Source organism: Cynoglossus semilaevis, chromosome 1 (genome assembly GCF_000523025.1).
Source record: "Cynoglossus semilaevis isolate Cse_v1.0 chromosome 1, Cse_v1.0, whole genome shotgun sequence".
Classification (NCBI taxonomy): Eukaryota; Metazoa; Chordata; class Actinopteri; order Pleuronectiformes; family Cynoglossidae; genus Cynoglossus; species Cynoglossus semilaevis.
Window position 1 is genome coordinate 16,956,949 of NC_024307.1, and position 10,866 is coordinate 16,967,814.

The window sequence follows — 10,866 nt, forward strand, 5'->3', positions numbered from 1 at the left end:
TGGACTGGATAAATTCCTGGTATATATTTTTATGAATTGATTGACCCCGATCCTGTGAATCCTGAGTTTCAACTTTTTTTACAGGAAAGCAATGCAGACTCCTGTTTTATCTTGTTCTTCAACTGCCTCAGGGACTGATTTTAGTAAATGTTAAAAAACAAAATATGTGACAACTTTCAACACGCCCGCCTAAACAAATCACAGTGAGGAAAAATAGAGGTGTCTTTGATAGGAGCACCAGCAGCAGAGCGGATGAACAGTGAGTGTAACGGTCAAAACACACAATCAGAAAATTTGCTTGGAAATAATACAGTACGTCACCTCTATCTAACTTAAGAATCAAATTAAAAGTTAAGCCAGTTTTCCAGGTTTAATATAATGAATCTTCTTCTTAGTAATCCTACCTTTCACCTCAGCCAACTGTTACAGAAAAAAAACTGTCATCATCTGAGGCTCCTGTTGTTTACCTTGTTAGATATTTCTTTGCTATTTTTTATGTACTTTTGCCCATTTGGACCACATTTAGTTTTTTGCTCCAAAATTCAAAAAGTCACTTCAATATTTGTTAAACTTACACAATTATGTCATTGACACGTTATGGTCATGTTGAGTGTGTAAGTGCATGTGTGTGTGTGTATAGGAATGAAGCTCTATAACATGCTATTTATGATATACTCATTTTTCATGTCAGCTGCAAAATTAGCAGGGGTGGGAGGGGTAAGTGGGGGTGAGACAAAGAGGGCGAGTCAGGGGGTAGATCATGGCAGGCTAAAAATACAAAAGAATAGTTAACACTTCTATAAATAAAACACAAGAAAATTCAGTTCGTTTTAATTTTCAGCTAATGTTTAGAAATTTATTATGTAAGAATTTATTCATTTTACTTTATTTTATTTAATTTCAACATGAATTTTTTTTTGTTATTTGACTGTTGTCTTGCTGTTCTACTATGCACTTGGACAACTTTTATAGCTACATCATTTTTACAGCAGATTCTCCTCTAAGGAAACCACCTTTCATTATGTCTAGTTTTAAGATTTGGCAGGAAGCTGAATTTCAGATGTCCAGGTGAAGGATGAACATGAAACGTGGAGGATTTACAGATAAATTAAATTCTTGGTTAACTTTTACTTACTTATGCTAAACTCCTTTAGAAAACTTAAAGCAACTTCCAGGCTGATATTTAGTTTCCTAACTTTATACCTGAGTTTTCTTTTGCAATAAAAATAACCTAGCAAAACGTAGCAACACTTTCAAAATTATCCTGGACATCACTGAAGCACACGAGGGATGTAAACACATCTGCTCTGTCTCTCTGTTCATCTTCACATTCACTTGTTCTGCAGTAGCAACAACATGGCCTTCAAGTTTTGTCTGTGATTAACAGTGAAAATAATTTAAATCCAGTCTTTGTGTTGTGTTGTGTTGTGTTATGTGTGTACAGTCAGTCATGTGCTGATGAGACTGTGACATGTTCAAGGTCACACCCTGGAACATAATATAAAAACAGGAGAGAGCAAACCCTGTTTTGATCGGAGTGAAAACACAATGACAGATAAACATTTAGTCAAACACAAGACTCTCAGTGTGTTAGCTTCAACACCACCCAAACAACCTTTGTGACCCTTACAGAAAAAAGCTGTAGTTCCTGAGAGTCTGGACTTTGTACAGACAATAAAACTAACAAGGTCAGGAATTCTGAGATTTTGCGCTGCACTATTATTATTTTTGTTGTAGGTCATTAGATATAAGGTGACAGTGTAAATCAGGTCGTTGCTCACAGGCGTTGGTTACAGTAACATCCAGTTTTTCCTGAACACCTCTAACCTGAATAATAATCAGGTGCAGAGATTATTTTCCAAGAGTTCAGATCAGTGTTGTTAAGACTGAACGTGATTCTACACATGCACATTTACCTGAAAGCTCCAGAAAGAAACTACTGCTTATTTTTCAACTTTAAAATAAGAATAAAATCATACATTTAAAACATTTAAAACAACATCAACAGGAGTTTTAATCACATGACCTGTAACCTGTCATATTGATCGATGGAGGTTGAATGGCACTAGGTGGGACAGCCTCAGTAATTTCCCCACAACCATTGGATGAACAGTAAGTGACATAACACAAATTGTTGTTGTGATGTCAAACTTTCCTTGTTTCAGGAATTTAAACACATCAAAATGATGGATACCATCTTAATTTGTAGGACAACCAATACAAAAAAACCTGCAAATAATGTGCAGTTCAGAGCAAAGCAGACCTCTTGACCACCACTAGACTGACTAGTGAAGTCCTTTTATTACCATTTTTAAAATCCATCCTAAACATACAATATCAACCTAATTATAAGGTAGAAGAGTTCAAAAAAAGTCACATTAAACATTTGTGTTAACGTGATTGATGACTTAAGATTTTGCTCATTGGTTTTGGAAAAAAACTGAAAACCTTTTCCAAGTTGTAAAACAAACTGCTTTGAGCTTCAGAAAGTCAGCGTGTCCATCTTGGCATTCTCACAGTCAGGTGCAACTCCTAATTCGACCTCTAAAGCAGAAATAAACTACACGTGAAACAGGAAGGGCATCGACATCAACAACTTTTATTGCTGTGTTAAAGTTTGACCCATTCCTGGACTCCATCGCTGCTACAAAGTGACCGAGCAGAATGTCAGATTGTGGCTGTTATGAAGCCGTCAGGTTCCAAAATTAGCAGCACAGAACACATGTGTTCAGCTGCTCTCAGGTCAGTTCAGCAGAGACCCAGCACGGGTCCTTCAGGAAAGACCAGAGGACTTTTTTAATAATGCTGATAACAGGCTTGGTGGCAATGATACCACTAAAGGTACATCGCTGATGACATGAGGGGATTCCTCACTAGAACTCAACGCTGCTCATATGACATTTTTTACAGCTGTAAACCCTGGTTTCCTGTATATGAAAACAGACCAAATTAGAAGAGCTTCCACTCACCTACTGGACATGCAGGGAAGTGTGTTGACGTGGTTGAAGGTGGAAAGGCGACGGTCCTCTCCTCCTCTGCAGCAGCAGATCTGGAACGGGGAAGAGCAGATCCTGCTCTGTAGTAAGTAGACTTAGTGGTGGTGTTGAAACCTGAAGCTCACATCCACAGAACTGCAGTGTGCAGAGCTGCAGGAACAGCAACAGGCCGGGACTGACACCGGAGAAGACAGAGCCATACCAGAGCTGGGAGAAAAAAGAACACACTGAAACACTAGTTCAAGAAACCAGTACACACACACACACACACCAGTGTGGCTCTGCCAGGACCCTGCTGTCACCTGAAGCTCTACAAAAGCTTGTAACCTTGAGGTTAATGTCATCTCACTGGTCACAGAAAACTCAGTATAAAATACTATAAACCAGTATTTAAAGTTGTTTTACACCATCAGTACTTGTTGTTAATTTGGAAAATAGATTCTGGCTAATTCAGAGTGATTAGATGGACTAAACTGATGAGGTTAGATGAAAATGACTACAAACTACACCTTCAAATAAAAAACTACAACTAGGATTAAAAACATTTAATATTTCAACTTCACGACAGATGAAAATTAGCACATTAGCATCTGGACAAAAAAGTGTCCCAAGGTAGGTTATACAGTATACTCTATAATATTAATGGAAATAAAAATCAAGATAAAACCTTTGTTTTTTGACTAGTGGGTAACAAATACTTACCTAAGAGGACGGCCGTGTAAATGTCCAACATTAGCCTGAGATAATAAAACAGTAGCTGTAATTGAAAAGTGACTAAACGAAATAAAACCGTGAACAGTAGTTTCAGTTAGTTCAGTTAAATGGTCAGGGCGTTAGTTGTTAAAAGCATAGATTCACATTAGCAAGAAGCGTGCTGAAATGCTAATGTTCCTGTTCATGAAGAATGACTTGACTAAACTAAGCTAATGAACTATTGGCAATTACTATTATATTTTATGAGAAAGAAAAAGAAAGAAAGTTTCTGAATGTTTTCAACAAATGTCTTCTGAAAATATTTTTATTAGTTTATATAGTTTTTAAAATACGTTTGATTTATTTCCCGTGTATCGTGTGATATTATCATGGTAATTTGATAAAACTCTTACCTACGTTTGTTTTTATCCTTTTGCTTCAAACGCAACCACGCACGTGTAAATTTGACTTTACTCACAGTAACTACGACAAAACGACGGTACGTGTTAAGTAAAATCCTTGTATATCGTACGTTTTTATCTTCAGACAAAAAAGCAGCAGCTGTATTAACCAACAATTGATTGACCAACAATCAATGCCCTAAAATGAACAACAGGGGTCAGTATAACACTAGTTTTTAAACCAAGTCTATCTATGACACGTACAGTTTCAGTATATTCTAGTCTGCATTCTTCCTTTTTCTTCTTTTAGTCCTCTTCCTTTCCTATTTTTTTTCTATTTTGACCCCACATTATTTTGGTTACCTATTTTTCCTATCACCTAATTTTCTACCTCTTCTACCATCCATGTCTTATTTCAACTTCTCTATTCTTCCGGCTCTTATCTTCTCTTCCATCTCATTACTTTCTCTCACTACCCTTTTCTTTCCATGTATTCACTTTTCCCTTTCTTTTTTCTTCTTCTTCTTCTCTTCTTTTAACCCTCTAACTTCCTACCTTTTCTTCTGCAGTATCTCTTTTCAGTTCATGTCCAAACCATAACAACATTTTCACCCTGATGATCTATTCTCTACAACAACTCTTTTTTGTTTTGTTGTTAGTTAGTTTTTTGTTTATTTTTTGTTTGGGGTTTTTTTAAACTATGTTTTAAAACCTTTTTGTGTCTTTTTGCAGTTTTGGCCTTAGTTTATGAATAAAACCCTGTGAAGAAAATGTGAACAGGAAGTCCTGAAAGTGCTACAGTGCAAAAAAAGTAAAAAAAGAAAAAGAAAAAGTAAAAGAAAAAAAAAGTAAAGTAAAGTGAGCTGAATGTCAGACTCTGTGAAGAGATGGAGAACATGCTGAGCCCAGATTTTCAGAATTAACTTGTGCTGCTTCCTCCTGTTGGACACAGACACTGTCTGCTGCTTTTTAAAACATTGTTTTGTGACATTTTCCGCAGAGATTCTGTTTTCATCACTTATATAACTCCAGTCTTTATACATTACACAATTCTTTTTTGTGTTATATTTTAGCCATTCTCAGATTTTGTCTTTATTTCACTCACACACTCTAGGATCGTCTTCTTCAGTTTACATCATGAACCGATTGGAAAAAAACATGAACAAATACTGTATGTCAATAATAAACTATTCAAAACAGAATTATTTTGCTGAAGCACCTGATACTGACATTTTAATGTATCACTGAAAAGCAAAAGTACTGACGTTTGTGATAATAATTGTATGCAGCGACAGATCCAAATAATCTTGCTTTTTAAATTAATATTATCTATCTAATTATGTTCACAATAATCATTTATTCTCCCCCATGCTTTTTAAAAGTACAAACTTTCTACTTGAAATTAAGGGAGAAAAAAAACTTGCCAGAATCAGCAGAAATAAGGTCAGTGGAGTTTAAATGAACCAGTGTGGTGTTGAATAATAAATGATGTCATTTCTAAGTCAGGGCCGCACAACAAACCACATGAATATGAAACGCATGAATTTATATCCTGATAGCATCAAGGTCAAACAGTTCAGCTTTAACGAGACTAAGGGTTTTACGCCCTGGGAATTATAAATATGTTATAGAAAATTCATTTTAAATTCAGAAATTCCACAACAAATAAAAAACTCCACGCTTATTTTATCCTCCTACCTTTGTTAGTTACGTAAGTATCAAACTTCACCATCAACACCACTTGCGTGTCGCTCGGCTTGGTTGTGAGGCAATACATCCACTAGGGGGCAGTGCAAAGTTTGGCGTTGATTTTCCGGGCAGACGTTAATCTATCAGACAATAACAAACAAGTTGACATCGATGAGGTGGTGATAGTGTTCCCTAACAGAGACAAAGAGCAGCGGTGGTGGTCTGTTAGGACACTAAGTACAGAGCAGTACGTGGACGGAGAATTCTTCTCCCTAGTTCCGCTCTTTATTTACTGTTTTGTCGATGTATTTTTGTTGTTCATTGAACGATACTGCGCAACACCGCCCCAACGTTTTCTAGTGGTACTGCTCTATTTCATGCGCTGTAGCCACCCGTAAACTCTCTGAGATGATACCACATCAAACACATAACAAACGCGAAGGACAGATAAAAAGCTTCAAAAGTTCCTGGCTGGTTTTCTTTTTTTTTTTTCTTTTTTTTTTTAACAGATTCTCAAAAAGTAAATAGTATCAGGTGTTTTTCGTTTTCTTCCCTGTAGCTTTTCTTTCCTTTTTTTCTTCTTCAGTTTTCTCTACCAAAGGTCATGTTTCCTACAACGGCAGACATTTTGTAGGAGAGTTAAAATCAGTTTAAATAGTGAAAATAATGAGAGTGAGCGAAGCTGAAACAGGAGAAGGTGAAGTCATTAAATGACAGTAATGACAGTGGACATGTGAAAACAGTGGACCCAGGTTAGATCCTGCTCTTTCTTCACGTAAAAAAAAATCCCTTTTTCCTAATCAGACTAATGGAGCAGAAAGAAGCTGGGAGCTAAAGAAAGACAAGAAGGATGAATGGAAAGGTGGAGGAGGTGGGCCGCAGGGGTTGACTCAGGAAGTGCTGGAATTAAAATAAAGACACTGGATCAAGTTGAAAGCAACTATGAACAGAAGACGTTCATAGCTGAGGACAGAGTGAGAGAAGCTGCTGTTTCCTGACGTGAAGTTCTGTTTGTTTCACTGCAACAAACAGCATCAACCTCGGCAGCTGTGGGTTAGTAACAGCTGGTGATGAAGATGACGATGATGCAGAGGAACAACTTATGGTGAGTGGATTTAAACAAAAACTTTGTCACAGACCACAGTCTGATGAGATTTCCTTCCTGCAGCAGTGGGGCGTATAAAACCATGTTGAGGCTCAGCTTCAATGGACTTCAATAAAGCAACTATTTCTACTGTGGGGCGTAGACACGGACTGGCAAAAATATTAATTCTACGAAAGCCAAACTTTATCAGTAGTCAGTGGACCAGTGGGTGGGTGTCGAAGCTGTTCTTCTGCATGACGACTGGACAAAATGTTGAAGAAGCAGAAATACTTCTGTATGGGCCTTGGGAAAATGTAGTAGATCATTTCCTGTGTCAGTGCTATGTGGAGTTTGTGATTGAGGTCTGGAGACCAGGTTCTTATTTTAAAATAAACCTGCAACTACGGCCAAGCACTGATAGGGACTCAGATATTTCTATATGTTTTCTTTACAAAATGAACTCAGTGCCACGTTAATATTTAATTAGCTGCACCTGAGGTGAGGCTCCCCTGTCTCAGAGACCAGTAGTCATCAGTGGTGTTCAATTGTTTAAAAAACATAGTGATTTTATGAAAGCATGAAAATACCCTGATTGTTTATTTTATCATTAGTTATTTAATCGTTAATTTTTAAATAACGTCACTGTATTTATAAAAGGTGATTTATGAAACACTCTAAGTCTATTTAATGCACAGCTGAAAAACTTTTACTGTTATGTACTGTTCTTCGAGCAAAAATGACTTCACGGTTTGGATCTTTCCTCATCTCTACTGTAGGGGGCGTTTCCTGCTGCCCTGTTGCTTCCTGCTCTGTTTCTGCCTGTCAGTGTCATCAGTGAACCTGCGACGCTTCACTGGCTGTGCAGTCAGGGAATTCACTTTCATAGCCAAAAAAACAGGCTGCAAAGGTCTGTACATCACCACTGACGCCTGCTGGGGGCGCTGCGAGACTTGGGAGGTGAGAAGAGAACAAGCAGGTGTAGAAAGCAGACAATGAATCTAGTCATGTGAGTGATTTTGTCGTTTGTTAAACAGAAACCTCTGGTTGATCCTCCGTACATTGAGTCTCATCATAGAGTCTGTACCTACAACGAGTCTCGACTGATCACGGTCAAACTGCCAAACTGCAGGAACCACGTGGACCCCAGCTACACCTACCCTGAGGCTCTGAGGTGTCAGTGCGGACTGTGTGAGACCAGCACCACGGAGTGTCTGACCTTTTTCTGAACCTGCAGAAACTGAAACTTTGGTTAAACCCACGGAGTGTCTGACCTTTTTCTGAACCAGAAACTGAAACTTTGGTTAAACTGTTAGAAGAAATATGTTAGCATTTGGGGTTTTTTTAAACTGTTGTTAAACATCAGAAATATAATCTACACACACATTTATAAACTGAAAACCGAGTGGGGGTTATCTAGTTTTCACTGAAACAGATTTGGCTTACGTTGTGTATTCTCACGTTTCTAGGGTGATAAGAAATTTAAAAATAAAAAATAAAAAAATTCAAGTAGTTGAAGAAAATCCACCCTGTTGAGAAGAAAAGATGGAGTTGAAATCTTAGAACTATGAAAAAGTTCAGCTTCTGCTGAAGTGAACCCACAGAACACTGTCCTCATGTCAAAACTACACCAAACCACTGCTGTCTGTGGAAACAGTCTGTGATTGGTAGCTAATCATTTTGACCTTTGAATGTCAACTGCACTTTTTTTTAATTATACCAAAACCACATTAACTAATTATTTTCACATCACTTCTGAGTTTTGAGCCCCTAAACCTTTCTTTCTCAGCCTGTTTTTAAACATGTGACTGCTCTAACTGAGTGTGTAATAATTAGGCCTTCAGAGAATAATCAGTGCAGGATGGAGGTTAATGAAGGAGCTGCTGGTTAGCGCTTCAGTAGGTGACCACAGGTCTGCTGCTCAGGTATAGCGGCACATGTGCATGTGGGTGTGATTGGTTTCTATTAACTGAAGTTATAATGACTCCTAAGAAAATCAGTATGGATTATTATCTAACGAAAAGTTTGGATCAGTGACGCTGAATACTTTGTCAGTATCGTCAGTCCTCTGGCCGTTTTTTGCTTGGTTTTATCTAAAAACTGAGCTCAAATTGACCAAAGGTTCGTTCAAAAGGAGACATGAGTCAAATGTTAATTGAAAAATGTGAAGATGAAAGTTAAATGGCACAACCAAAAATTAAACATTAGGCAGAATTTTATCCAAATTACACACTGAACCAAATTTAGTCAATTATTTAAAAAAACAAAAACAAAATATAAATCATAATAATCTCCTACGGCCACAATGGCAGTCAGCCAAAAATGATTAAATAATTTAAATAAAATCTTGCCAGTAGAAGAAACAATCAGTGAAACCATCAAAATGCAGTTGAAAGATCTGAACAAGGGAAACACTGAACACAGAGGGACTGCGTCACAGGAAATCATTCTGATAAACAGGCAAATCAAATTAGTACTAATTACTTACTAATTGGATAAATCAATGAAGATTATTGACCAGTCCTTGTTAGAAGGTCAACCCACGACTGTTTTAACCTCTGAGAGTAAATCAGAGGTAAAAACAAAACAAAACACTTTGTTCAGACTCACTGCTGCTGCTGCTTGTCCATGTTTATGATGATGATGACATGGATACTGTTGAAGAAAGTGATGATGGTGATGATAATGGTGGTCATGGTGTGGATGATGATAGTAATCAAGACGATAATGACTACTACTACTTCTTTAGACTTACCTGATTTATTCAACAAAAACAAATATGAGTTCAATTAATTAGTACTGTCAGGAGAGTAGCACTATTCGACCACAACGTGTCACCATTGCTCCATATGTAGTTTAAAATGAGACCCCCCCCCCATGACTCCACCCCTGGCCTGCCGTTTATCGAAAGTTTTAACACTTTTTTAGCAGCAGCAATTAAAAAAATATTTTCCAGACAAAAACAGAGGAGGAAGATGAATAGGAGGAGAATGAGCTGGCAGGTGTCAGTTTGAATAAACAGCATCTCCTCCTCCTCCTCAGTGAGGAGACAGTAACACAGACTAACGTGTTCTCCCCTGTTCTACCCTGACACTCAAAAACAGGTTGGATGATCATTTCCCCAGGTCAAATTCCACATTATAAAATGATCTACACCTCACGATCCCCATGTAAAACAGCAGAATGACACAACTTCCCTGTCTTTTCTGGAGGCAAAGGAGAAACAGAGCTTTATCCCAGGACATGCTGCACACAAAGGCTCCTCTGCTAACTACCAGAAAGTTTTTTTAAATGCATTAATATGCATTACTACCAGAAAGTTTTTTTAAATGCATTTTTACTTACAGCAAAAACATCTTTGGTTCATCTCCTGGCTCTAACTGCTGGTCTTTCTGTTTTGAGTTCTCATTCAGAAAGTTAGAATAAACGGATAAATTAAGATTTTTTTTTACCAGATGGATTTAATTTAAAATGACCCTGAAGTGTTTGGGTTTAAAACTGTGTTTATGTTTGTTTGTTTTTTTAAGTAGTGATTGATTATTGTCTACTGGAACTCAGGAATCCTCTGTGGCTGCTCCTGTCAATACAGATCAATACGGGTGATTGATAACATGATTCTTACTCAGGAAATCAAAGTGCTTAACAGAACATTCTAAAAGCCGAGACAGGACGAGTCAAGAGCTGACAGACAGGAAGTCCAGACAGAGCCAAGGCAGACGTCTCTTTATTCACCTGGGAAAAAATAACAACATGAGTCAGTGATGAACGCGCAAAAGACTCTGCTTTAATAAGAAGGAGAAAAAAAACTTTAGAAAGTTCAGAACATTCCCATATAAAGGAGAGAAGAACTTAAAGAGGCTCCTCCATTCAAAGCATTGTGACACTTAAAGACTGGATCTGGTCTGAGACTCGGACTGATCCTGACCTACAGATTCTGCAGGAGACAAAGACTCAAGCCATTAAAGACAGCATGGAAACATCCGACCTGACAGTTCGAAATAGGATT

At 37.6% G+C, this 10,866-nt stretch overlaps 2 protein-coding genes across 2 annotated transcripts in view; one reads left to right on the top strand and one right to left on the bottom strand.

Moving 5' to 3' along the window:
• syne2b (spectrin repeat containing, nuclear envelope 2b) overlaps positions 1 to 4,036 on the bottom strand; it is a 34,547-nt gene extending 30,511 nt beyond the window's left edge. The window contains exons 1-2 of the mRNA XM_025060586.1: positions 3,699 to 4,036; positions 2,970 to 3,203 (exon numbers count right to left, since the gene is read on the bottom strand). The gene's annotated coding sequence lies outside the window, so the exon portion shown is untranslated. The remainder of the gene's footprint in view (positions 1 to 2,969; positions 3,204 to 3,698) is intronic.
• A 1,770-nt stretch (positions 4,037 to 5,806) lies between these two features.
• On the top strand, positions 5,807 to 9,213 carry gphb5 (glycoprotein hormone subunit beta 5). Its single transcript, XM_008315507.3, has 4 exons — positions 5,807 to 6,884; positions 7,640 to 7,820; positions 7,898 to 8,119; positions 8,172 to 9,213. Exons 1-3 carry the CDS (start codon positions 6,850 to 6,852, stop codon positions 8,087 to 8,089), a joined length of 408 nt encoding a protein of 135 aa, XP_008313729.1. The 5' UTR covers positions 5,807 to 6,849; the 3' UTR covers positions 8,090 to 8,119; positions 8,172 to 9,213.
• The last annotated feature ends 1,653 nt before the right edge of the window (positions 9,214 to 10,866 follow it).

Excerpts from the sequence above, each read along its gene's own strand:
- gphb5 (XM_008315507.3), top strand. The coding sequence starts at position 6,850 with ATGAAGATGACGATGATGCAGAGGAACAACTTATG. Across the intron at positions 6,885-7,639 it reads ATGCAGAGGAACAACTTATG|GGGGCGTTTCCTGCTGCCCT; the intron begins GTGAGTGGATTT and ends TCTCTACTGTAG. Across the intron at positions 7,821-7,897 it reads GGCGCTGCGAGACTTGGGAG|AAACCTCTGGTTGATCCTCC; the intron begins GTGAGAAGAGAA and ends TTTGTTAAACAG.